Here is a 27506-nt window from a genome sequence, read left to right as displayed (position 1 = left end):
TACATACTTCCATCCTTCATAGTGTGTGATATCTTGTCAGAACTTCACATACGACCATAGCCTGTAGAAAGCACGGGATCCCGTCCGCTCTCCCTTAGTTAACCTACAGAGCGCCGGACCAGTACTACGGTGGGTGACCACGTGGGAACCCCCGGTGTTGTATGTTCTTTTGCTTCTTTTTAGTGTGAAGCCTCTGCAACTCCATCATCATAAGCCGTGATAGCTAGGCCGTCCATCACATACGACCATAGCCTGTAGAAAGCACGGGATCCCGTCCGCTCTCCCTTAGTTAACCTACAGAGCGCCGGACCAGTACTACGGTGGGTGACCACGTGGGAACCCCCGGTGTCGTATGTCCTTTTGCTTCTCGTCTTTTTTGTCCTGTCGTATGCCGAGATTTCCGCGCGCGAGTAGACAAGTCAACAAAGACCATCACCATCATTGGGAGACTGCACAAGATTCATTTACGGTATTTCCTTGTTCTATAAAAGCTTTTGTGTACAGTACAGCCCAAATAACAAACATCAAAACAAACTGCGATAACATCCAGGGGGGAAAAACCCCCCGCCAAAAACAAAAAAAAAATTGCATCTCGCCCTCCGCTTTCAAAACGGCACTGTCTGCCTTCATGACATCGTCGGGTCAGGCCGGTGCATCATGTCCATGGCCCCTTCCTCGTTATCAAACGAGCTCTCGTCCACATCTGTACGCACGGTAGCCGTGCTGCCGCGGCGATCAACCAACGGCTTGCCCAGCTCCGAGATGCCGAGGCTGACATCGCCGACGCGGCGCAACACCTGGACCAGCGCCATGCGAAGATCCGAGCTGTTCTTCTTACACAACAGGTCCAATGTCAGCGGATAAAACTCCTTGACAAACGCAGCAAACGGCTCGCGGGGGAACATGGCGTAGCCCTCAAGCACATCGACGACAACGGGCCGCCACGCCTCAATGTTGCGGTGCTGGCTTTCTTCCTCGAGCAGAATGTAGCCCTTGATAATGTCCTTGCATAGCGGCATCAGCGCCGCCTCAATGTCCTTGCGGTTTTTGGCACGCTCGGGCGAGTTGTCAGCATACATGCGGAACAGGATCGAAATGTACGTGGCCGCTGAGCCAGACTCCTGCTTGAGCAGATTCGGCGGCTGGCGCATAAACCCTTCGCGCCACAGACGCATGCGCAAATCACGGTCGTTGTTGAACTTGCGCGCGAAAAGGAACGAGGACTTAAGAAGACCCATTAGGCGCAGCAACTCCGTCGATGGAATCTGTGCGTAGACAGCGTCGTTGCTAAATAGCTCATTGACCGTTTCAATCATGAGGAGCTGTACAACGCACCGTGATATTATCCGGTTGAAGAAGCGGCGACGAGCGGCAGTAACGACAGGCTGAGGCTGCTGCAGATTCGATGACGGCTTGTAGTCTTCCAGAATGGGTGTTTTGACTTCCGCAGATGCGAGCTCGCTTTCACCAGTTTCTGTATTCTCATCGTCACTAGCGCTACCATTCTCGCCGCCGTTGATCTTGAGAGACTTTTCATCAACAGCAGATGACGGATCAGAAGACGCGAGAGGGCCCGAGAAGTCATAGCCGTTGGCAAGAGGCGTCAAGGTAGTAGCAGAGTTTAGAGTGTTTGCTGAAAAAAGCTCGCGAGCTGTTGTTCTCTCAAACAGTTCACAGAACGCACTGACAATCAAAGACCAGTGTTCCAAGGTAAACTTGGTCACATTCTTGAGAATCAGTTGCTGGAGACAGTTTCCACCAATACGGGAGATAGTGTCGTGCTCTTGGCAAATACACAACGCCAAAAGCTTGAGGAATCGGTCGAGCATGTACTCTAGGGAGTCGAAAAAGTGTGTGAATAGGGCAATTAGATTGCGCAGGGCCTGGATCATGGTAGTAGACAGCCACACAGACATCTCCTCATGGTTCAGAGCATTAGTCATTTCAGGTCGAGATCTGAGCACCATGAAGATTGGCTCGAGTTGTTGACGCCAGAGAATATCCCAGAAATCAGGCTTAAAGTTGTCGCCATATTTGGATAGCGCTTGGAAGAAGTATTCCAGAGCATTAGACCGCACCTCCAGGTCTTCACCAGTCATGAGCACGTCATGGAAGGCGAATAGGATAGGGAACCAGTAACCCTCTTCGGCTGAAGTTTCGGGACCACTTGAGCCCTGTTGACCCTTCTTGCTGCGCGATAACGGGCATTCGGGAGTCTTTTGTAGACGAGGAATAATGGATTTCAATGCTTCAAGGGCCTGGAGACTACGCTTCTGGAAACGCATGTTCTTGGAGAATTCTGTCAAGCACACAACCAAGTCTGTGAATGCACCTTGGGTGATAACCACGCCAAACTTGGTCTTGTATACCAGCGTTACGTTCTCAAAAGCCAGACTGACTATGCTTTCATGTGGTTCACGAGCAGCTACAGTAAAGACTCCGAACATGGTTCTCCAACCAGACTTGATGTTATCGCCACGAGCCTGGATCATTTGAATCAGACATCTGAGAACAAGCTCCTTGACAGCCACATTCTGGGTATTGGAGAGGACGTGTTCAAATGGCTTCAGGAAATCCTTTTGGAACTTGAAACCTGCCAGCTCCTCAATTTCCATGAACCGCATTGACAGCTGGCGCAGAGAATCAAGGGCCGAGAAGACAATCGCAGTGTTTGCGTGGCAGCCAACGACGTTGAAATGCTCACCAAGAACATCCCAAATGTGCGTCCATTCAATACGCACACGCGTCATGTTGTAGTAACTGATTTCGACAATCTTCTGTAGACTGTATGTTCTGGGGAAGTCGTTGGAACCTGAAACTTTGATTTCATCCCAACTAACCTCGGTCAACGCACGGGCAAAATGCACAATGGCGTCTCCAGACAGCTTGGCAGTATTGGTAAAGATTCTATCGACGCCCTTAACCACTTCATCAGACCGACTCTCGGCTGTAATCTCCATAGACAAACCTTGGCTGACAGGTCCAGATCTTGAGGGTATAGTTGGTCGGCGAGTGGAGGATATAGAAGCCCGCGGGTCACTTCCATCACGAGGAGTAGCTAGGAACCGAGCCTTGGATACATCCGGCACAGCATTTTCGTCCACGCCCTCAGTGATCAACTGAAGTCTGTCTAACTGGCTGATGCACATGAGAATGTCCTTCCAGGAGCTCTTCAAAAAGTTGCCCTCAGTCTGACCCAGCTCCAGGATCACCTTGAGCGCCTTAACATTCTTGGCCATGATTTCATGGGGATTGTTGAGATTTGTAGCGTTCTTGATAGCAGACATGAAGGCTTCACGCGGAGTGGAAAGATCAAAGAGGCATGCAATCTTAGTAGCCATCTTCATTCCTTCCAGACACAGCTTATTAACCTCAATGTTCTGTGCCTTTTGAAGCTGGCTAGAAAAGGCTGAGAATAGTGACATCCAAGTGACCTCAAACATGGGACCAACATGTTTTGAAGAGATGGCAGGGATAAACTTGCTCCCGGCTTTTGCGTTGCGGCGCTGGTTTTTGAAGAGGTTACGGAAGAGCTGCTCAGAGCGATGTGAAATCTCTTCAGATTGCTGAAGGTGAGCCTCACGCGCAAGATCACGGCCAACATTCGAAAGGCCCTGTACCAAACCAGCAGCAAGACCAGAAGGCTGGTTATTAACCGCACCAGCAGCGGCAGCAGCCTCGCGTTCACTGTTCAGCACAATCTCATTGCTCGCAATCTCCTCGAATATGGCAACTAGGTACTCGTCAGGAAGATCGGCATTGTCGTTGATGCCGCGGTTATTCCGGATAAACTCTTCTTTACTCATGCGTTTTGCAATTTTGCTACTGTGCTGATCAGTATTCAACATAATGACGGAGTAAGCAAGAACGTAGGCAGTATCTGCATTGGCGAAAGCATTGGGGTTTCCATTGACGTAACGTTCAGCAAATTTCAACATGAAACGATCAATCTTCTGTGCTTCGCCGGGAAGACGAAAAGACTGTAGAAACAAGCGAAGGGCATCAACAAATCTCTTTTTGTTGAAATCCATGCTATCGACAAACGCATGCATGATATCGATGTTCGCTTGATCGCCCTCTCCCAGGAACTCTCCAATCATGGCCTTATCGAGTCGGTCATCAGACAGTAGGAATCTGGCAATTTCTTGCGGAGAGTCACTATTGATAAAGCCTTCGGAGACTAGCACCTTGATGCCCCTTTTTGGCTTGAAGTTGAACAGTTTGATGGCATTCGTCATGGCTGTTTTCCGAGCCTTTTCCTTCTCGAGTTGATCAGGGTCATCTTCAAGAACGGGTGTTGAGGGGGTTATTGGCGTGTCAAGTCTGTTGAAGTTGCGTTCGTGAATGCTGGGATCAATGGAAGGTCTAGTGTCAACCTCGAGGGAAGGACGAACAACATCACCACCCTCGGGTGCAGGCTCCAGGTCTTGCCGTAAGGGTTCAGACCAATTAACCAGTGATCTAAGAGACTCTACCAGGGCTTCCAGGCATACACGTTTAATAGCATACTCCTTTGGCACATCAGTCTCCACGTCTTCTTTGGGAGCCATATGAGCCATAGAAAGCTGAGGCGGTAGAATTGTCCGAAGCTGCCATTCACTTGGTGGTGATATTTTGCCATTCTTTTCCTCGTACAGTTGTTCTTGCGCCGGCGTTATGACTATTTGGCTGATGGCAAAACGAGAGAGATCCTCGATGATGCTCTGGAAGAAGTTCTCAACATCACGCCCGCAGTCGTAGTTGAGGTAAAACTCGACGAGAGCACGAGGGTCTGCACAAAAGCGGCATAGAATGTTGACGACGGTGAGCTTCTGAGACGCAGGCGCCGTGCGTCGACTAAGAACAGCAAGATAGATCTCATGAAGGAACACTTCGATCTCTTTCTGTTTTCCCCCAAGTTCAACATGTCAGCTATAACCTTCAAACGAGTAATAATCTGTAGGGTAAAAAAGGCCTACCTTGAATGGCTCTCGCATGAACTTTATCATAAGCCAGAATATCTCGGCACAAACATCAAACACCTTGTCCACGGAGCTAGCACCATTGCGTGTGATACTCAGGCAGAGGTAGTACTTGATCGCCTGTAGAAACGATGTTGATTCGGTTCCCACCGAGTTGCGAATAGTGCATAATGGCGAAGTGAACACGGAGAGGTTGTTGTTTAGCAAAGTATGTACTAGATGTAGCGATATCAGCTTGGAGCGCATGGCCTGGCCCCTAAAGTCAAACAGCTGATCAGGCGCCAGCACTTTGGTCGACAGTTTGCAAAAAGACCGGAAGACAAGGTAGGCATCACGAATGTAAACTTCATCTTCAACATCGAGGGCCTCGTAGTCTTCAGGTACATCGCTAAGCGCAACCTCGGACACTGAACGCTCTCTTCGGGGCTCTGGTTTGAGCCGTGATACCATTGTGGGGCCATCGCCAACGTGAGAGTCGTCAAAGCTCTTGTGGTGCTCAAGATCCTTGAGGGTGAGCTTCGTTTCTTCGTTCTCCTCCTCTTCTTCTTCGCCGTCATTTGCCGCCAAGGCGTTTACTAAATCAGCTGCGTCTTCTAAATTGCCGTGGCTGGCCGTCTGGCGCAGGTTGCCGAGACTGAGACGGGCTTCTTTCATGTTAAGTCTGGTCTTAACCCGCTCAAACACAGTGCCAACCATCTGCGTCAAAGTCCCCTGCGCCACCTGTTGGTTAGCAGTATTGCGAGACAGCAAAAACACATTGTAGACTTGGCGGACAGCCTTTAGCAGGCCAGCGCCGTGCACGACAATCTTGTCGTTGAGGACAGCAGCCAACAGGCTCTTGAGTATTTGCAGCTGGATCTCGGGGGGCGTTTGGTCGCCCTGGAAACAGTCACAGATGGTATCAATGGCCCGCTCAATCAGCGAAGCATTGTGTTGGACTGAAGGCTGGGGTAGTGCAGACGCTTCTGGTGCTGCTTGCTCGGCGGCGGCTGCAGGGCTCTCGGAGTTGGCATCGGCGGGTCTGGAGTCGGCGTCGGCGTCGGCATCAGCCACAGTAATTGATGGGGCGCTGGGAGAGGAGGGCACAGAGAGGAACGAGTATGAAATGAGCTTGCCGATACAGTCGAGGGCAGTAGTGGTAACCTGGATGTTCGGCGACTTGGAGGCCAGCTGTAGTGGCGCAAAAACGACTTCGGCATCGGGGAATTGAGGATCACTGGCTTTGATAGCTTCAAGGGCGGCCTTGACTGCCTCGGTCAGCGGCTTGTTGCGCTGGGCCTCTTTTGACCCGGCGATAGCATCCAGGGCGGACACTACGAACTTGAGGGAGCTCATGGCATCAAGTGGCGAGGAACGAGGATCGGGCGGGGGGAGCGGCCATTCGAGGGCCGGAGAAGAGTTGAGGAGATTAATCAGCAGGATCTTGACGACAAGGTTGGATGTTCAGAAATGAGGCTCAGGCTGGCGGGATAGAGACGAATGAGTAGATGTAGAGGAGTTATAGATCAGTACCACCGTGTCGAGACTTCCGGTACAGAACCAGTGTGGGCAATAGATTCGAAGCTTTGGAAACCGCAGTCCAGGATGGGTTGGGCCTGCGAGAAAAACGACAGCAAGAATTGGAATAGGCGTGGTGCGTAGTGCGGTACAATTGATTGGTGACACGCAACACCGGAAAACAGGCTGAGAGAAAAAAGAAAGCTACAAAGTCAACAAGCTCACCAGAATGCGATTCAGGAGATCAAATAAATTAGCCGCCTTGTTGCAGTGGCCGCCCACTAGGTGTCTCCGTCGGTTTTGTTATCGTGGTGGCTCAGTGGCCCAAGCTGCTGAGCATCAAGCAGAACAGCCCTGAAGCTACAGGGGGAGTCCACTGGCTTAGTAGGCGGTTACAGGGGGGATAAAGGCCTAGTCGCGGAACACGCGGCGGCAGCAAAAGATTCGAAAGAACAGCAGCACAACAATGACGCGTAGCTGGGCTGTGAGCTTTCCATCTCTCCACTAGAGCGGGGCAGGCAGGTATGTTAGGGTTTGGCATACTAACCTAACCCAATCTAGACAGCTTCAGCCATATTTGATAACTATCATGGTGTTTCTACATTCAAGAACCTTGAAACCCAAAGAAACGCTTAGTATTGAGAAAAAAAATAAACAAACGCTATGGACGCAGCATAACTTGAGATGAACCAAAAGAAAAAAGAACACAACGCGATGAATTGGTAAAAACCATGAAAAGGGACAGAATACGCCAGCTCAGGGTGCAGGCAAACAGGTGGTGGGCGCGAAAAAAAAGCACTATTGGATGTAAAAAAGATGTACAAGACAAATGAAATTCGTGCCAGTCATGTCATCAGTCATATATTGCAGAGCCTTGCTCCTGGGAAAGGGGAAAAGAGGCAAGAAACGGGGGGATATAAGGTTCAACAACAAAGGGAACAGAGCAAATGCGGCGAGAGCGATATAGTCGCTGAATCATGGTCTAGCGGGAGTGGTAGGCAGCGTAATGGAGCGAGTCAGAAGTCTTCCAATACCACTGCTGTGACTCAGCGGGGTAGAGTCAGCTGTATCAGGAATTGGCGTGCCGATTCCAGAATCGTTGGCGACGCTGTTGGCGCGAGAGCTTCTCCTACTCTTCTTGTGAAGACAGGAAAGCTTCTTCATGACTGCATACAAAGGAAAATAAAGAGGGAGCAAGGTCAGTCAGGGGAGCTTGAACAAACTAAGACAAACAAGCAAATGTGTAAAAAGGCCCGCCATGGTGCCAGAAGCCCAGCCGCGGCATCTAGTAATTGTTGTGGTGGGGGTACGATGGCGGAGGCGCCGTCGCTTGTGCCGAGCCGGACGGCAAGGGATAGTCAGTCGGAAACATCTGCATTGTTGGAGATGCCCCGCCAATGACTGTACCCTCAGTGCTGGCCATGGAGGGCGCGATGGAAGGAGCCATAGATTGCCTGCGAATAATGACGGAGCTTCTTCGTAATGTACTAGGGGATCGGTTCAAGCGGCTTATGAACGAACTGTCCGATTCCTGTTGCGGGGCTGGCATTGAGCCGGCGGTCTGAGGCAATGAGCGAACCATGACGGGTATGAAGTGGGTGTTGGGAGGAATGGAGTTGGCGTTGGCGTTGGTGTTGATGTTGGTGTTGGTGATGGACATGGTAGCAGCTGGGTTGGTAGTTGTGGCAAGGTTCGGGTCTGGGTGCATGGGGAAGCCCATGGCCAGAGGCGACGTGGAAGAACACGTACCATCATGGGAAAAACCGCTTATTCGGCTCTGCACAGCCTGGCGGGAGGACGAGCGCGCGGGCCGCACGCTCGGAACAGAAGCTGCGGAGCCGCCACGCTCTATCTGCGCAGCAGCTGGGATGCTGCCGCTAGTAGTAGGGACCGGATTTGAGGAGGACGTTAGCGGCCGACGTTGTCCCGAGGTGTCAATGGTCCGACGCCGGGCCATGATGTTGATTGAGGTAGAGGCATTGCGTTCAGCACGAGCAGCCACTACACATGCCTGAGATTGAAACAAGGCGTGGCCGCTGAAGCAAATTTCGGTACCAAAATGAATCTGCGGAAATAGTACTGCGATGGGATGGTCAAACTCGGGTCCAGCCAGAGCCATGGCGGCTGCCTGTTGCTTTTGCAGATTCTCATCAAGAGTTAGTGCAGAGTATCTCTCCCGAGAATCTTCAGTAGCGAGCCAACGTTGTTCTGGAGAGTCAACCATGGCACGAGCCAGTTGCGAGCCGCGCTGCATCTGTTGCCAGATTGTCATTGCCCGCTTCATCAACAAGGTCAGGCCCTCCTTGAAGCTCTTACCAGCCTCAGAGGATCTATCTAGCCATGGGTGCAGCAAGTCACAGAGTTCTGAAGCTGTGACAGTTGGAAGATTGGTCACTTCCGGAAGGCGGTCTGACACTATGGCAAGCTGGCAACGAATGGCCTGGGATTGGTCTGGATGGTCAAGGTCCATCCATTGCAAGACCTTGCGCATGGATTCAAAACCAACATGTGAGCTTTCAGAGAGATAGAATTGTTGAAAAATGCGTGTGGATAGCTTGTGAGAAATGAGGGCTTCGGCCAGTGCAGAACGCAGGCATTGTGCAGCCTTGCTGTTAGATTGAACTTGGGGGAAGCTCCAGAGAGAACCGGGCAGATCCGTAAGTTTGATCTGATAAGATGTTAGCGAAGGAAGATCGGTAGGACTGAGAGCAATGCGCAAGGGATACTCACTACGGGGTTAGGTAGCTCGCGGTTGAAGAAGTTCCAGGCTAGGTCGTGGAAACTGTTGTCCAAATCACGGAATTTGTCGGCACTGCAGCAAGGGCTTATGTTAGTAAGAACAGGGAGGGGGTTTGTGCAAGGGAGTCCGGGGTCATGGAAAGAGAGAAGCATATAAACAAACAAAGGGAGAGAATGGGAAGCAAAAAGGGCCAGTAAACTTACATGTCCTTGGTATCGAGAGTTAGCATACCAAGGCGCGAGTGGCTCTTCTCATAACGCTTCTTGTACTCTGTTGCTTCCTTGGTCTTTTGATTGACCTTGACCACAAGCTCAGTAACTTCGGTACTCAAGCTCTTGGTGTTGTTGGCAAACTCAATATCCCTGGATGCGCACTTTTCATGCACAGCTGTGAGTTCGGCTAATGAAGATGACAGCCTTGAGACTGTCTCAGTGGCATTTTTGAGCTCTTCTTCCAACTGCTTGATGCGAGACAGGTTGTTGGTGTAGTTTCGCGTATCGATATCCCACTGTGCATAGCGATTCTCAAAGGCGGCCATGAGGGATTCTTTGGTGAAGACGGCGGTATCTCGCTCGGCGCGTAGCTTGGCCAAGTCCTCATCGGTGTTTTTGCGCATCTCGGCAAACTCGTTGCGCGTGACTGCAATTGCATCTTCGATGTCTTTGGTGCGACGGGTGTTGAACTCTTCTTGGTCCTTGAGCCTTGCCTTATTGAGCTCCTCGATTTCTTTTGTCTTGGATAGTCTGATGTCCTCTAGCTCCTTAGCGCGTGCGGCTTTGTAGGATTCTAGCTCCTGTTCTTTGGTTGTTTTGAAGGTCTTGACCTCAAGGTCCTTTCGCGCCTTGTACGTGTCAATTTCGGTGGTCTTGCTGACCTTGAAGTTTTGCAGCTCCTTTTCCTTGGTTTCCTTGAAGGACCTGAGCTCCTTGTCCTTTTTTTCCTTATATGACGCAACATCACGCGCCATTTGATCGCGATGAGCCGAGAACTCGGCATTGGCAGCTTCGAGATGGCCCTTGAGCTCGGAAATCTCGAGCAGCATGTCGTCCATTTCTTCCAGGTCAGACTGGCGGCCGCGAACTTCGTCGACCGAGTCGATGATGGTCTGCAAAACAGCCTTGAGGGAGCGCGGTTTTGGCGCATTGTGGTTTGTTGTGGACGCAATAGCAGCCGCAGCCGCAGCCGCGGCCGACGGCGGGAGCGCGACGAGAGAGCCCATGGGCGGGGTCGTGGTGCGCGAAATAGGCGCGGAGGACGAGATGGCGGCTGTGGCTAGATCGGATACCGAGATGGACGGCGTGACTGAGGACTGGACGCGAGGCGCATTGGATGTCTCATAGGTGGCTGAAGTGGGGCTGAAAGAAACTGAGCTGGGTGGAGACGGGACCATGCTGGGAAAAGGCCTAGAAAGACTGGGCGCGGTAGAAGTTCGGGAAATTGGGCGAATTGAGGGCGACGGCGTGGAGACGGCCGACGACGACGACGCCGGCCGGCTTTGCGCGCCAGACGACATGGCAGGCAGTCTGCGATGGGCGGGAAGCTGTATTGCTTTTGTGGCTGTATTTAGGGCGGCGGCGGTGTTTGGTAGGCGTGGTGGTTTTATTGCAGTGGCTGTTGGTGTCTGCAATATAGGGGCGTTTTCAGGGCCCGACATAATCATACAGCCAGGTGATAGATGGGCTGCAAAAAAGACTATGAAAAAAGGGAACGCACAGAAGGGCAGAAATGCTTCTGGCAGGATATCTGCTGCTCAAATAGAAGAAAGAAGGGGGGCTCAAGCAATCAACGCAAAGAGTAAACGAATAAACCAAAAAAAAATACACAAATAATCGACTCGCCACGCCGTCAAGGGATCTCGTTCCGGGCAGCAGGGCAGCAAGGTCTTTGGGCGGTGTGAACCCAAAGGAGCAGGGAATAGTCGACAGCGGCTCCGTTGGGATGGCTGTTTTACTTACAAAGTGCTTGGGTTACAGATGAGGTCAGGCTGAAGTGACACAGGCGCAGCGGCAGACGGGTTACAAATGTGTGAATGTAAATGTACGTAGTTAGTTGGATGGAAAAACAAAAAGTCTAGAGTCACAGACTACGTGGTGATGGGCTTCCCCACGATATATAGACCAGCGGCATAAGAATCCGGGCACGAAAAAGAAGGCCCGGGACAAAGAGGCTCTTGCGCTGCTTCGGCCCAGTCTTCTCTAGCAACATGCATATCCTCTCGCCTTCCAGCCAGCGATGACTACCTCTTATCCTGGTCTGTGCTTGGGTTTGAAAGGGCGGCTTTCTTCCTTGACTCTGCATATCGCAGCTTTTCCTGGATACCTATTCCTTCCCGGCCACCTAAACCGCCTCGACCGTAGCTGCATACGAGCACCAGTATATAGTACATATGTATGTACATACATACATGCACACTCGTACTGGCAACTATGCTTGGCTACAACTAGTTATAGTTACCTGTATTGCATGTCAACCACATTCCGAGCTGCACCACATCATCTGCCATGCCATAATTGGACAAGTAGACTGAGTTGGCCTTGGAGTATGACAATTGCCCAACACAGCCATGACCACGCCCTGGCTTTCCGCGCTGTTCTTCGGCCGCGATTTGTTTTCGTTGTCAAAGCCTGAAGTCCTAACCCGTTCTCCCGCGGGCCCAATCCCAATGCCCATACGTGTGAGCTCATGTGTGCTGTTTTGGCCTCACCCTCAGCTCCCCGCCTTTGGCCTTGCTCGCTCTCTTGCGCATGCATGCATTTGCACGTGCTCGATGACTCCCATGTAGGTACATACATATGAAAAAAAAAATTAGTTGGATCGAGAACGAAGCTGTGAGGAAAAGATTGGGTAAAAGGGACTCTCTGATTCGGTGTAAGCACACTCTCACGTGCCAGCCAAAAAATCCACGGCTCATGCAACCGTTACGACCCAATATATGTTGCTTGATCTGGTAGGGGGGTCTTGTATGTCTGTCTCGTGTCTCAAACTCACCACCAGTCGTCATCATCATCACCATCGTCAACTTCCTGCAAGTCGACGTGGCAAAGACTCATTCTGGCGTGCAAGAAAAGAACCTTAGAAACTGCACCTACAGCCTCCTGCGAGCATCCTTCCACTATAACCCTGTCATTGTCCATGTTTCTTCTAACCTGCATCGATTGCATCTCCTTTTCAGCCGTCTACTGTAGACCAACAATGGTCGGCCGTTTTGCCTTGTCAAGCCCTTCTTACCCGCCATCCTCCAAATGTGCCTATTCTCTTCGCTTTGATTAACATCTATAGTTAGTGCCTTGACTTCCAAGCATTCTATAGGTTGAGGGGACATGGATTTTTTAGTATGGCTAGTCGGTATAGCCATTGGATAAACTTTTACAGGTTGTCATTGTTCCTACCATCTGCCCAGCCCCTGTTCTGGTCTGAACCCAAAGCAATGCCATGCCTGAACAAAAAGACGGCGGCCCTGGCTACTTCACAAGGATGGGAAGGACATAATGTATGGTCTTGATATTTAGCCTAACCATGAACAGACCTTTGTTTCTAGGTCCACGTACCCAACCAGATAGTAGGTAGCCTGGATCATTCATGCTAATGTGCTGATAGGGCCTTTGACCATTATTCAGGCCAAGCCGCCATTAGTGAGAGCCCAGCCCTTTTTCATATGCCTTGAAATATTTTGGAATGTGAAATTGTAGAGGCGCTTGCCATTAAGGAGTGCCGATCTCATTGCATAATGAGAGTGCTATTGCATGTGCATCTGGTCCGCAATACTATTAAATACATACATGTAGACTTGAAGATATCTTGAAAAGTGCATGGAAAACAAGCTTTGTTCAGGTTGACTCACCTTCTAAGATGTAAGGCAAAGCCTATTAGGGAAACAAGAAATATCTTGGCTTGTCTCATCGCTACTTGTGTGTATGCATGTACATACACACACATCACCATCACTTAGTTATTGCACAGGAGTTGTGTGGTGTAAGTTAAACCCTAACATGCTAGCTAACTCTAACATGGGTTTTAGGTGTGTAGTTGTCAGTGTTTGATAAGAGGACTCACCGTTGTCCTTCACAGAAGATGCTTCTGGACCGTCACAAGTTCAAAGAGATAAGGTGAAGTCATAGAATTAATTATTATGAAAGAGATAAAAGATGATTGATGCGTTCTAAATTAGTAGCTGCATACACCAGATAGAGAAAAAAAGCCCTTCTTTATGTCCAAGTCCTCGCGTTCAGACGTGGGTTGAAGTTTTGTGACCATGTCGGAGACAACTGAGATGGAATTGGGAGGCAACCCTAAGTCTGGTAGATTCAAGGGTTTGTACTCGCCATACATTAACGGTAGTTTTCTGTCAAAGCGTGTAAACTACCACTGCACCAAAAAGACGAACGTTCACTTGGACTTGCTTACTTAGCAGGGTTTTGGGGTGAGGGCGAATATGTCAGTGAATCGTTACTTCTATTCTCTTGTTCTCCCTAGGTTCTATGTTCTCCCTCTCCCTGCCTTTGTATCCCAGGTCGTGGGAACTGTGGGTCTCCATGTGCACGGGCCTAGGGTCACGTGTCATCATGTACCCTGGCTGTACCCTTACGCCAACTCAACATAGGGCTTCTATCTTCCATTGGAAAGGCAAACGTCTGTCGAAGGTCTTCACCAGGAGGCCCATACACATGACAATCGACGACACCCTGACCACGAAACAAGGTGCACGCGACTTCCGCAGGTTTGTTGAAGAAACAAAATTCTTCGTAGATATATGCCCGTAGCCTGTAGCTTGTAGCCATGTTTTGGTGGACGGTAGGAGAGAAAGCTCAGCCAGGATAGCGCTGCTTGAGTCCCCTCCCGCTCCCCAGTTCCGACCGGTTTTTCCCCTTCTTCCGGGGTTCTTGTACCACATAACTTTTCCTTTGTTTTCCGGACCTTCACCTTGGAGGGATTTTCGAGGACCCTAGGGTGCCTCGACGTCTAACGATCCAATAGGGTCGGGTCCACGTGACCCACAGACAGACGTAAAACGCAATAATAAAAAAAATAATAATAATCTATCTTCCATTATGTACGCTGGGCTCTCATGGCCACTGTGCTGTCAGGTGGAATAGCCGCCTGTGACGCCCATTCAGTGAACCCTGGCACACGGCGTAAAAATAAACAACAACAACAACAACAACAAAAAAGCCACTGTGCTGTACGCTAACTGGGTAACTCGACCTCTTTGTAGTGATCCCGACAGCGATAGTTTGTCATTTTCTACATAGAAGTCCGCATGTCCTCGCAAGGATAAGGTCATGACTCTCACTTCTATACTCATGACCAACGTTGCCAGTAAGGCCTTGATCGGCTCGAAAACGAACGAGCGGGCCTAAACACTACAAATACTGCAACGAAGTCCACCCTCTTGGCGCACATACCAAGAATATCAAGTCGCTCTCCGCCAAGCCCTCACCTTGTGCGACTAAACCTCCTGGCTCAAAGTCCCGGCTACACACCATCAACATGGCCAACCAAAGCCAAGGCGCGCTCCCCCCGCAGCTGCTGTACGACAGCGGCGCCACCATATCAACCTGTTCCGATCCAGAGCTGTTCACTACTTTGCAAGAACACAGGATCAGAATTGATACCTTTGGTGGGGGAACTACATGATCGGAAGGAACGGGTGGATTAGAGGTCTTAGGGTTAGACAATGATGCTTGATAATATGTCCATGTGCCTCCGGCCAGCCCCTTTATCATACAGCCGAGAAAGCCCAAGCGGAACACCTCATAGCCAAGGTAGAGCTGGATGGAAATTGCTACAGGTTTCTACACTGCTTGCAAGCACCACCCTTTAGCACCGCTGCACTACAGGCGAGGGACTGGGGACTTATCTCAATGGTAAACCCAGATTTGTCAGGCCTAGGGTCGGTTGGTGTAACTTTCAGGTCTCAAGCTCCATTACGCTTCTTGATGCCCCGGGTCCATCGCATCTTTATATCCCTTGCAGCTTCTACTATTTGTGCCCGTACCATGCGTGGCTTGGGATCTCGGAGATCATTTTCTTTTATCCCTTGGTGATGGTCAGGGCCACCGCAAAATATCTTCCCTTGACAACTGCTTTGAGATGCATCTTTCGCTCTCTATCAGTTGTGATTCACTCTGCCGTGCATACTTGGGAACTTCCTATGACTTTGGTCCCTGAGTGAGACAAATTTACAGTCTTCAATCCCGCCGCTGCACAAGACTGACATCCCTCTCTCGCGGAAAGCTACTACGCGAGGCTAAAATTTGTTAGGACTTCATGATGTTTTCTTGTAGCGGCTTCCCACAAGGGCAACCGATCGAACGGCCAACCCTGTCTTCCGGTCCCTTGGGTCAGGTCACGAAGAGCTAATGGATCAAGAGAAGACCTTATGTCCCCTGAGACGAAAGCTGAGTTGTCACCAGTTGCTTGAGAAGCCTATAAAAGCAGAGCTGTGAGCCAGTTCCTCTGCTCCAAGATGTTTAGATCCAAGCTACGACCATCTCCTACAAGCCTCGCTCTTCACCACTACCGCCCGCTATATTTGAACAACATGAGGTACACAGCTATTCTGGTGGCTAGCCTGGCCTCTGTGGCTACTTCCCGCAGTGTGCCCCGCTTCGCGACAATCGTTGATTCTTCCTGTGCTTCCAAGGAAACATATGACTTCATCATTGCTGGAGGCGGTGTTTCAGGACTCACGATAGCGGATCGTCTGACCGAAGACCCGAACAGTGAGTATACTCAAACCGTTGAAAGTTGAAGCACGCGTACTAACGAAGCTCAATTCAACAGCCAAGGTTCTCGTCATCGAGACTGGGCCGTTTGACAAGAACGAAGATAGTGTTCTGATCCCGGGCAACTACAATCCTGTTCCGTACATGTGGCTGCCACTAGAGAGTATGCCCCAGGTAGCGCTGAACAACAAGACCTTTACTGCTCCGGTTGGCCGTGTTGTGGGCGGTGGCTCTGTGATCAACGCCATGGTGTACATGCGCTCGAGCGCATCCGAGTATTCTGACTGGGACGCCATCGGTGCCAAAGACTGGACATGGGAGAACATGCTTCCATACTTCAAAAAGGTGAAATCAAATAGCCTTTTGGCTCCACTACAGGACACTAACCCCCGATATAGAGCGAGAACTTCACAGTCCCTGATGCTAGCTTCGCTGCTACAGCCAACATCTCATTTGTCCCCGAGGCTCACGGCAACGACGGCCCCGTTCAAGTGTCATACCCCAACTACTACTTCCCCGGCAGTGGCATCTGGTGGGACGCAGTCAAGAATTTGGGCTTCCCGTTGATCCAGGATATGAACGCTGGCCACCCCGTTGGCCTTGGCTGGTTCACGACCGTCTCGGACTTCACCAATCGCACACGCTCGCACGCACGCTTGAACCATTACACGCGGGTTATCAAGACTCGTCCCAACTATCACATCCTGCCCGAGACCACTGTCGCACGTGTGCTGTTCAGCCGAGCTAAAAAGGCAGTGGGCGTTGAATATGTGTCCAGTGCCGGTGGTGCGATCAAGGTAGCCCGAGTTGGTAAGGAGGTCCTTCTAGCTGCTGGCGCGGTCCACACGCCCCAGATCCTGCAGCTTTCCGGCGTTGGTCCAGCCAAAATCCTCAACCAGTTCAACATCACCATTGTCTCTGAGCTGCCCGGCGTAGGACAAAACTTCCACGATCAGCCCAGCATCATCCTGCCGTACAACACCACCAACAACGTATCACCTAGTGTAGCGTCGTTGGATGATGCTGAATTTGATGCAGCTTCCCGGGAGCAGTACCTTCATAACAAAACAGGCCCGTATGTGATCACTCGTGGTTTGAGCACAAACTACTTGTTGCCGACACTCTGCAATGTTACCAAAAAATGCAACGACATCATTGCCGAGGCTCGCGCTGCAGATCCTGCCAAGTATCTCCCCGCCGATGTCCATCCCACAGTGCTGGAGGGCTACAAAGCGCAGCGCAAGATAACCTTGAACCAGCTAGCCGGCGACGACGTTGCAGTCAGCATGATTCACTGGGACACGGCAAACTCTGTGCGCATGTACTTTCTGAAGCCCCTAAGCCGGGGTGAAATCAACATTGTCTCTGTTAACCCGCTAGCCCAGCCCAGCATCAACTTCAACACCTTCTACGACCCGATCGACACGACCCTCGCTGCCGAAAGCTTCAAGCTCAACCGCCGCATCATGACGCAGCCGGCGCTCCAGGCCCTCGGAGTACACGAGGCCGCTCCGTTTGGCGAGAACACAGTCGTCTCGGATGCAGCCATCAAGACCGCGCTGGCCGAAGTCGCCGACCCCAGCGCAGCGCATGAGTGCTGCACGGCGGCGATGCTGCCGCTGGACAAGGGCGGTGTGGTCGATCCGCAGATGCGCGTCTATGGCGTCACGGGTCTGCGGGTTGTGGATGTGTCGTTCTGGCCGCAGACGCTGGCAGCAGCACCAACGGCGACGACTTATGCAACTGGTGAGAGAGTAAGTTTTTCGGAGACATTTATTTTCCTTGATGCATAATGTGTCCAGTGTAGCTGACCCCCGCTCTTAGATTGCCGATATCATCAAGGCTGCTTATGGCCTGGTCTCAACGTACTAATGGCCCGACTACAAGTGCAACTTTTGTACATACATGCATACATGCATCATACATAACAGACACATATACATTCTGTAGCTAGCAACATATAGTAATACTTGATCTATAATCGCATCAACTCTTCTTTGTGCACGAGTTCACTTCTGTTTGTTATATTCGTATACTGCTGCAATAATGGCCATCTGGCCTCGATGTTCCCTCTCCACCACGCCCTGTTTTCGGACCTTTCCGAGGAGAAGTCCGGCCTGCCACCCCCGGACAATGACACTTGACTGCTTTGTTTTTTGGCACTCCGAAATTCGTGCAGAACAGCACAGCTCAAGCATCTCTGCCATGCTCAGCGCCCTGCCCGTATTGGCTGTACAGCCGCCCTCTGTCAGCCCAAAAAGACAAAGCTGAAAGTTAGTGCCACATGTGTCCAAGAACTCAAGGTGACACCTGCACACGGGCAAGGTCCCTTTGTGTTTGCTTGGAGCCCGGCTGGTCAAGGCAAGGGATAGATAGCCTTCAGGGCCAGCCATGACCGGCGCCGAGTCTCTTTAGATTGCGGTGGTAGGAGAAGACAATGTATACCATCTACGTCGTGGCAACTATTCTCTATGCAGTGCTATGCAAGACAACACAAAGACCCCAAGACAAGATGGACGCCCGCCAAGGCTGTCCCCAGCCAGACAATCTCACCCGTGTCTCACTCCGTGCATACAAAGGAGCAAGAAAAAGAAAGGCCGTAGAGAAACGAGTGAGTTTAAAAATGGGCAAGTGACAAGCGCAGATACATCACACACCTATAAAAAGGCCGGCAGCACGCTGGCACCTCATCCATTTTCAAAATGACGTGATAATCAACAAACTTGTGCCCCGCGCTCTTTTCCAATCCCTTTCCAAGCTCCCTTCACCATGTCTACCAGAGTTACCAACGGCGGCGCAGCTGAGAAGGACGTCAACCCGCGGGTCGTCCCCATGCGGGTAATTGTGTGCAGCTTGATGCGCACCGGCACACTAAGTAAGTTCTCGCGCAGTGCCAGGGTGTGCATGACCCCGAGCCATCATGAACGTTTGGATTAACCTTCAACTAAATCAGGCATGCGAGCTGCGTTGAGAGAGCTTGGAATCCACGATGTCTACCATATGCAGACGCTCGGCAAAACCGCCGAAGACGACATCCCGCTGTGGACACGGGCCATCGATGCCAAGTACCACGGGAAAGGCGAGTTTACGCGCCAAGACTGGGACGAGCTGCTGGGAGGTTATCAGGTAAGCAAAAACAATGGACTGGGGACCAAGCACTGTTTCTTCCGTCTGACTAACACCTCCACCTCCACCCCAAAATCAAGGCCGTAACCGACATTCCATCTTCCTTTTTCGGAGTCGAGCTAGCCGCCGCCTACCCGGAAGCAAAGGTAGTCATCCTGACACGCGATCCAGAAAAGTGGTATGAGAGCTGCCTGAACAGCATCCACAGCGCCTTTTCCAGCATCTCCATCCTGGACAAGCTTTTAATTGTCGCGCTGGACCCGACGCTGCGGTCCTTTGCCATGTTCATGCACAAGGTCAACACCGTGTGCCAGGGCTTCACGTGGCCGGAGCGCGCCAAGGCACTGGCCTTTTACGACCGCTACTACACCGACTTCCGCACCAAGATTCCGCGCGACGGCGGACGCGTGCTGGAATTTAGTGTCAAGGACGGCTGGGCTCCGCTGTGTGAGCATCTCGGCGTGCCGGTGCCGGTGCACGTGGTTGACGGGAAAGAGGTGCAGAAACCGTTCCCGAGACTGAATGACAGCAGTTCGTATGGAAAGGCGGCTGTGATCAAGATGCGGGCCATGCGAAAGAGGGTCTTTTGGCGAGTGTTTGGCTTCTGCCAGACGGCCTTGCTTGTGGTTCTGATTGGATACCACTTTCGTGACCTGGTTATGCCTCGGGCTACGTTGTTAGCAAACATGTGGAAGTCTTGACAAAACATGGGGGGAAGTCTGGTAAGCCAGAGATGTTTGGAAGTATGATGCTCGCTTTTCATCAAACAGTTAAGTATATATTAATATGCATGTACATAGTTATACATTGCAAAGTGCTGTATAACAGCCTCAAAAACGCCGCCCAGAAAACAAAAAGAAAAATCCCAAAGTGAAAGTGAAAAGAACCCGATGCAGTTTTAGAAGGCAGAACGAAATAGACGATACAGAAACAAAAAGGGTATTATGCTGGCTCTAGCCACTTATTCGCACTAAGCAACCCTGTCTAGGAGGAGCTTTGGGGCAAGCTTTCATCGTCAGGTTGGGGGAGAGGCTTGCGTACGAACACGTGTTGCTCCCAACCATCAATTTCGTCGATAATGACTTCCTGGACAAGCTCGTAGCGGCCCAGCTTGGGCAAGATAATAGCCCAAAACAGCCAGTAAACACCACCGGCTCCAATTATTGCGAAGCCGACAACGCAGTGAATGTAGTACGGGAGATGCTCGTAAACGCTTTGGTCGCCCGTAGGGGGTACAAAGGGGGCAATAATGAGATAAATGTTGCTAACGAAAAAGAATGCCACGACCGGCCAAGTGGCAGAGATCGGGGGAGCCCATTGCCAAGCGGCACGGTTGTAGTACAGGTAGAGCAGACCGCCGGAAATAGCAGCGTTGACAACAGCAAGCGGGTACGAAATCAAGTTGAGGATGAAGTTGTACGCATCGCCAGGGGGAGGCGCCAGCATGATGATGACTGACACCAGCCAGTGCTCAAAGAGACCAGCAAGAGGGGCATTGAAGGGGCGGTTGGAAGCCCAGAGACGAGAGAAGGGAAGCATACCCTCACGACCCATCTCCTGAACCAGGCGGCCCTGTGAGAAGATGACACTGAGAACGTTGCCAAGGGCAGAAAGAGCGACAAAGACTGACAGGGCTCTCTCGGCCGTCTCGCCAAAGACGTTGCGGAACAAGGAGGCAGCCACAAGACGGCGAGCAGCAATGATCTCCTCACGGGGAACAGCGGCAAAATAGGCAATGTTGACGAGCATGTACAAGATGGAAATCGTGCCAATAGCCAGGGGAGCAGCAATCTTGAGAGTGCGAACGGGGTTTTTGGTTTCGCTTAGGGCGTAGTTTGCGTTGCTGTAGCCGATGAAACTCCAGATGACGTTATACAGGGCTGTCACAACACCATACGCACTACCGCTGGTTCCAGCAAAGGCATCGTGGAAGTTGTTGGGCTTCTCATCGATCTTGAGGTGGCCAGCCAGAGCAACCCAGCCGGCAATGATAATGAGAAGGATAATGAAGATCTTGATAGTTCCCAGGACGTTCTGGAGACGTATACCCCACTTTAGAGCACAGCCGTGGATCAGGAAGCAGAAGGTTATGCAAGCCAGACCAACACCACGCTGGTTCCAACGACCAACCTCGACATCGGCAGCGTGCAGGATGTATTCGCCAAAGACAACGGAGTTGCCCGAGGCCCAACCCAGAAGCATGACATAGCCAGCATAGAGGGCAGTAACCAAAAACTTGGGCTTGCGGTAAATAAACTCAAGGTAGTTCTTCTCGCCACCGTTTTTGGGAATGGCAGTTCCAAATTCCAGATACACGGCGGTTCCGGCGGCGGCAATAAGGGATCCGGCAACCCACATCAACAGGGAAAGACCAACAGACCCTGAGAGTGAGAGAATAGTGCCGGGTGTAGCGAAGATTCCAGTGCCGATGATGCGGTTGACGATGAGGAAGATGGCGGAAACAACACCGATCTGGCGCTTGTTCTCACGGGCGACTTCGATCTGTCCTTCTGAGAGGGCGTTAGATATTTGCGGGTTCGGCGGTGACGACGGGGAGGGTTTCGTACCGGTCTCGACATCTGGGTTCACAAAGTGGGAGTGGTCGCTGGCTTTGCCATCTTGCGAGTCGGCGCGATGTGCGATAGTTGAAGTCTTGAGGAAGTCTTTTTTGGTCATGATGGGCTGCAGTGTCTATGTGTGAAGAGGCAGATACAGAGGAGGGCTCGGAGAGTGAGGGCCGATGGAGACAAAGGCTTGGATGCTATACAATAATGTTACTATAGCAAGTGAAGAATAAGTGCCAGCCGGGCTAATGTAGAAGGGCGTAGGGCAGCAGCAGCTCAACGACGAGCTTAGATGCAATTCCAAGACGGAGGATTGGTGGTGGTTTTGGGGGGGGGGGGGGGAGGGGAAGAGAAGGAGAAGGGACGGAAACAAAGGCGAGAGTGGATGGATACTAAAAGGAAAGAGCCAAGCGGCGGGCCCCGCCTTCCTTTTGTACCTGGCCAGGCCAGAGGCTCAAGGCAGCCCCGGCGGAGTGCCTGCTTGGTCTGGTACGCGTTCCTTCCCGGGCCCATGGGCACATACCCGCAATTCTCCCATACAATGGCCCAACTGGGCGAGGCCGGTGCTTTCCTCTTAGCGTCGGCTAGGGCGCACGCACAGCAAAAGCAGCCCAAACCCCGGTAGAGCCGCATATAGACAGGTACGGACTCAAGCGCAATTGTGTCCCAGAAGACGCACGTATTGGGAGAGCTGGGCAGTCCGTCGGCCGCTCTCCCTCCACAAGCTCTGCTCCTTCTGCCCTCCCAGTCAGCGCGATCACCTCTTTGCCGGCCGGAAGTGTGCAATCCGCCAGCCAGCAAAAACTGCCCTGTCACCCAGAATAAGTGGGGCCTGGTGTGTAAGTCGCTTATGCCGGGATGTCTTGACTTGGACATCTTAGGCCCTTTTAGGAGCCAACACTACCACGTCCTGCGATGGCGCAAGAAGCTCCCAGGAAAAAGTTTTTACCTCTAGCTGCGTTTTCCACGCTGTTTAAACGTGCGACTCTGAAGCTAGCAAATCTTGCTGTTTGAATGCCGGTCTGTCGCCCTTCTTGCCCTGACACCAAAATGCTGCTGACATACAGCTAACGATGGTCTCCATATGAGCATTGCTCTGGTTTCCGAAACTAAACTGCGCACTGCTCACACTTGGTCCAAGTTCCTTGCCAATAGTCAACGGGTAAACTATCTGCATCTGTAGACATGCCTTGGTCTGGCTCCACAGCCATGCGTGCTTGGAAAACAGGCCCCATTTCTAGAATTTGTCGCGGCGCTTCTTTTGATTCGCAATCAACCCTGTTGGCTTGCATGCTTTCGCCTCGCTGTCGCCATTTCTCTTGTCCCCATCTGGCGTCTTGGCTAAATTGTGACATCCGAGACTACCCATCTTGGCACACGGAGATCGCTCAGTTCCACAAAAGTCCCCGGGGGTCCAGGTGTGTCGACGTTGCATCTACTGCATAGACAGATAGACACCATCTACAATACATGTACAACCTGAACTTTTGAGCATGACGATCATCCAACCCGATATCTCTGTGCGATACGGCGCCTAACGCTGCCACGATGTACTACAAAGATCGTACAACTCTCTTTGTAACCCTCCCCACTTCCCGAAATCCAGGCCTCATCTTGTCCTCATATCCGCATGTGTGTCCTGCCTCGCGGCATCTTCTTCAAGACTGTATTATGTCGCCTCTCATTTCGTTCTCATCGGACTCGCAAAACCCGTCTCAAGCGCATAAGCATCGATTGTTCGCGTACTTAATACATCCCAGAACCTTTGCCTTTTTAAGCACAGACACATCTAACGCGGGCCTCAAGAGGATCCTTTCGCAGTAAAGCAGTCATGGACCTTCAGCTCCTACAAGAAGAAAAAATAGAAGCCCGCCCGCTCTTACTTCAATCCACAATGGCTGGTGTTAAGTAATAGAAACAGCGCACAGCTGCTATACCATTGATGATGCCATATTCCCAGTTATCTGCGTGCTGTTTCAAAACACTGCTTTTCCTTCAGCCTCCATAAATCCAGGCATTTCCATTTGGTAATTAGTTTTGCGGGAAAGCACCCCAAGACATTGGACCCTCTGTTCTCGGCAACCTGTCCGCCAGAAATGCGTGATGTAGTTGTCGCGGTAATCTTCACGTGGCGAAAAGCAGCAAAGCCAGAAGGAAAGACTTGCTTTTTTGTGGTCTACTTACATATGTACATAATTCCTGTGTGCCAGTAACTACTTTTTGGCCATAATTACCACTTGTCGGCACTCCTGGTCCATGCTGCTCAAGTAGCGTGCGCGGTGTGGCTGCGTGGCATTGTCACTTCACATATAACCGTACAAGCCCATACAACAACAAAGGCCAGGGACCAAGCTTCCACTAGAATACTTGGATATCCATACACGCACGTATATTAATAGCACAAGAACGGGACACCATTAACACGTTACAATTTGAGTTGAAGCTTAATGGCGACCAAGTGACATAATATCACAAAACATAGTCGCCACTCGCAAAGATCATGAAGTAGGTTTCCTTGAGACCCGTGAGGGCCTTGACATCTCGAGTTTGACAAATCAGTAGAGAGCCAATCTCTCAATCTGAGCTCCATCAGCACTAATTTAACAGCACTCCATGGGAAAATAAAAAAGGGTCTCTGAAAGAAGTGATGAGGTTTGCAGCAGCGCGGTGAGCCCTTAGTGAAATGTCTTGCTACCTCGACCCCCACAAATGTAAGTCCGGCGTAAGCCGCGGAGTTCAAAAGTTCACAGTTGAGTCTTATCGATAAGAAAAACTTACATTATCGATAGGAATGAAATCAGATGAGAAAGTTTGTGTCACCTGCCGACTGGCAGCAGCTGTCATTACCTCCAACTCCCAACTACCTGTGTCCCCTTACAGCATTACGCATGAAGATTATGCCCCCGTCCCATGTTTCACGCGCCATCTAAGAACTTTACATGAAACACGGTCAGCCTGAAGTCACAAATCCAAATATACGCCACTAGTTGTGCACTTTGTGATTTACCTGTTCTGAGCTTCTCGATCTTCAACAATCCGAACTCTGGGGACGGCATATCAAGAGAGTCATGAGCTAGTCATGTTTAAGCTTGTACGTCGGGCACATATAAGTCACAATGTTTTGATTTCAGATCTCATTAGTTATTTGGTTCTCAGGATATTGTATTAAGCCAATTCAAGAGTTGAAGCATTCTCAGAGTCGCTCTAAATCTTTCCTCCAGGGTTAAAAAAAAAGAAGAAAAAAACATTTGCAATCAAGCTGTCCTTGCGTCAACTCACGGAAGTCCAGTCTAGACTGGGCCTCATGGGCCGCTGCGGGAATAGTTTTAGCTGTGATGTATCAACACGTCATGGTGCTTGGAAGCAAAAGAAATTTACAGCTTCTTGGTGGGGGACAGAGACAGGCAGCCGTCGGTGGAATCCTCCTCGTAGATACCAGAGTAGATGATACCCTCATCGATGTCGGCAGGCTGGAAACCGGACTTAGAGATATCGGTGAACTCGCCAGTGGGCTTCTTCAGCATGCCGAAGTGGAACTGACCCTGACCAGCCAGGTTGTTGGTGATGGGCTCGGTCTGCTGGGTGAGCTCGCAGTTACCGGTGGAGTAGAAGACCTGGGTGGTGCTGTTGCGGGGGTTGTTTGTTAGCACTATGTTATATTTTTGAGAGTTTATCTGATAGGGGCGCCACGTGGACCAGGGATGTCACTGTGATCGCAGCCATGGAGAAACAACTTACTTGGCAGTGAAATCCAGCTTCAGGGCGAAGTTGTGGAAGGTACCGGGCAGGAAGGGGGCGGAGAAGATCATGCCAGGAGTCTTCTCGTTGACGTTGCCGAAGAGCTGCAGAGTGTCGGGGTCGGTAGCACCATCGCCAGTGAGAACAGTACCAGTCTTCAGGACGAACTGGTTGGTGGAGAAGGAGTTGTCCTCAAGGAAAACCAGCTGATACTCGTGAGAGGTGTTGAGCGGACGCTCGGCATCCTTCTTCAGCGAAAAGTGCAGGGTCTTGATGCCAGTGGTGCTGGGATCGGTACCCGAGTTGGAGTTGATCAACAGCTCAGCACGGCGGAAGCCGACCTGAACGTTGGTTTCGGAGGGAGCAAAGATACTGGTGTCGTTGATGGTGACCTCAACAGGCTTGGCGTCGACATCGAACTAGAGAGGGTATTGCAGTTAGTATCGCAGCCCGAATATTCCGAATATGGAGATCAATGCTTACTAGACCAGCGTTGCCGGCAGGGAACTTCAGGATAGAGCTCCAGGCGAGGCCCTTTCCGAAGACATTGCTAGGGTTGTAAGGACTGGTGTCGGCGTCGAAGCCGTCAAGGGTGAAGTCCTTGGCGACACGGCCGTCGAAAGCGATCTGGCACACCTGGGCTGCCACCGGGGCAGTGAGGGCAGCAAGAAGAACGGAAAGGGACTGCATTTTGACCGGCAAAACGAATAATGTATAAATGAGTGTGGTGTTGTTATTAAGTGGTTTGCGTAAGCAAAAAAAAGAGATGATGAAAAAGATGGGAGAATAGAAAAGAGGACTCTGGCTTGAAGAACAAAAGAAAGGAAAGAGAGATTCTGTGACGAATATCACTCGTCCTTATATACAAAATGCAATGCTCGATGTCATTGTCCCTACGGACACCGAGACCGCCTTTTCGACGTGTTTCCTGTTTAACCAAACTTCCTAGCTACACCCACAGTCCTCTCTTCCTCTTGTTCCTCCTGCTCCTCCGTCATCCTCCCCCCTGGTCTTGTTCTTGACTTGTCTGACCATCATTACACACATACACAACCACACGGCAAATCCTCCTGGCTAGGTGAGTCCATCCGAGCTTTTCCAAGGTTGCGTCAAAGCTTCCACTTCGGCCCTGAGCTTGTTTTCCTAGGGTTGTCGAAAAAGGCAACTTGGGCGTCGGTGATGTCGGAAGCAGCATGCCAAGAGCTATTCAATTTCCCTTCATGTATTCCTTCGTGCCAGGCCTCCATTGCCATACTAGCCAAGATGCACCTTAATCTGGCTGGCCATACAAGGATCATGCTCCATCTTGGATTTCTTGTCGTCTAGTCTCCTCTGTTGTGCATTCAGCCCAGGCCTTCATCCCACCCTAAGGATATCACCGACGAAGCACACTAGCCACCTTTAACTGCCGTCGCCTACAAGCGTATAACGATTTCCCCTTCTTTTGTTTTCTTTGCTGGCTCCTTTCCCTCTTCTCGCCTCTTTTTTCCACCGGGTCGCGTACCTCCGCATATTCGATGATGACAAAACCCAACCCTAGCCATCACCTACTCTGTGATTTGCTGGCAGTTGGCCAAGACTCTCCTACTTCCCACGACCTGAGACCCGTGTCCAAGTTTCTGACAGTGCGGTGAGGCTCACACCTTGCCAAGTATCCATTTCAATATAGTGAACTGTTCAATTTGGTAAAAGGACTGTTGTTTGCTACTTGTAGCATATCTCAAGCATCCCCTATGCCGTAAAACCGACGACACTGCCGGCACAGGAAGCCCCTGAGGAGAAGCAACAAATGGACTCGTTTACGGCACTTGTTGCTATCCTAACCACCCTTGAGCTACAGGCTATCAAGAACAGTTTCGACTTTGGGGTCTTGACATATAGACACCAGAGGATGGCGCTGTCCAAATGTTGACCTACCGCTACAAACAGACGCCATACACGATCTAGAACAGCCTCGTGTGCGCATCTGATTCTGACACGCCGTTCACGCAAACTTGGCGCAAGCTTTGAGCATCGGAAACAAGCTGTCGTTCTTGTGTCCTGGCTCCCCCGGAGTAAGTAGATCATCAAACTGTCTACTTGGGGACTGAGCACGTTTTCATACACCCAGGCTTCTTCGAGAGAGGGATAGGGATGGAGATGGGTGATATGACAA

General features: G+C 51.0%; 6 protein-coding genes across 6 annotated transcripts; 2 read left to right on the top strand and 4 right to left on the bottom strand.

The window, feature by feature from the left end:
• Positions 1–626: 626 nt before the first annotated feature.
• BROUX77_002001 (uncharacterized protein) lies at positions 627–6296 on the bottom strand (the record flags this gene model as incomplete). The annotated part of the gene is made up of 2 exons (XM_073746494.1): positions 627–4883; positions 4959–6296. The coding sequence occupies 2 exons, from the start codon at positions 6294–6296 to the stop codon at positions 627–629; spliced, it is 5595 nt and encodes a 1864-aa protein (XP_073607083.1).
• Positions 6297–7433: 1137 nt separating this feature from the next.
• BROUX77_002000 (uncharacterized protein) lies at positions 7434–10852 on the bottom strand (the record flags this gene model as incomplete). The annotated part of the gene is made up of 4 exons (XM_073746493.1): positions 7434–7624; positions 7980–9126; positions 9189–9270; positions 9402–10852. The coding sequence occupies 4 exons, from the start codon at positions 10850–10852 to the stop codon at positions 7434–7436; spliced, it is 2871 nt and encodes a 956-aa protein (XP_073607082.1).
• A 4812-nt stretch (positions 10853–15664) lies between these two features.
• BROUX77_001999 (uncharacterized protein) lies at positions 15665–17795 on the top strand (the record flags this gene model as incomplete). The annotated part of the gene is made up of 4 exons (XM_073746492.1): positions 15665–15920; positions 15982–16268; positions 16322–17677; positions 17748–17795. The coding sequence occupies 4 exons, from the start codon at positions 15665–15667 to the stop codon at positions 17793–17795; spliced, it is 1947 nt and encodes a 648-aa protein (XP_073607081.1).
• An 897-nt stretch (positions 17796–18692) lies between these two features.
• Positions 18693–19750, top strand: BROUX77_001998 (uncharacterized protein; the record flags this gene model as incomplete). The annotated part of the gene is made up of 3 exons (XM_073746488.1): positions 18693–18798; positions 18877–19049; positions 19130–19750. The coding sequence occupies 3 exons, from the start codon at positions 18693–18695 to the stop codon at positions 19748–19750; spliced, it is 900 nt and encodes a 299-aa protein (XP_073607080.1).
• Positions 19751–20033: 283 nt separating this feature from the next.
• BROUX77_001997 (uncharacterized protein) lies at positions 20034–21725 on the bottom strand (the record flags this gene model as incomplete). The annotated part of the gene is made up of 1 exon (XM_073746487.1): positions 20034–21725. One exon carries the CDS (start codon positions 21723–21725, stop codon positions 20034–20036), a length of 1692 nt encoding a protein of 563 aa, XP_073607079.1.
• A 3262-nt stretch (positions 21726–24987) lies between these two features.
• BROUX77_001996 (uncharacterized protein) lies at positions 24988–26041 on the bottom strand (the record flags this gene model as incomplete). The annotated part of the gene is made up of 3 exons (XM_073746486.1): positions 24988–25237; positions 25352–25770; positions 25835–26041. The coding sequence occupies 3 exons, from the start codon at positions 26039–26041 to the stop codon at positions 24988–24990; spliced, it is 876 nt and encodes a 291-aa protein (XP_073607078.1).
• Between the last annotated feature and the right edge of the window lie 1465 nt (positions 26042–27506).

Source organism: Berkeleyomyces rouxiae (genome assembly GCF_048999995.1).
Source record: "Berkeleyomyces rouxiae strain 22BRR77 chromosome Unknown BrBRR77_ptg000002l, whole genome shotgun sequence".
Classification (NCBI taxonomy): domain Eukaryota; kingdom Fungi; phylum Ascomycota; class Sordariomycetes; order Microascales; family Ceratocystidaceae; genus Berkeleyomyces; species Berkeleyomyces rouxiae.
The sequence above is the reverse complement of the archived record's forward strand: the minus strand, read 5'-3'. Positions and strand labels throughout refer to the sequence as shown.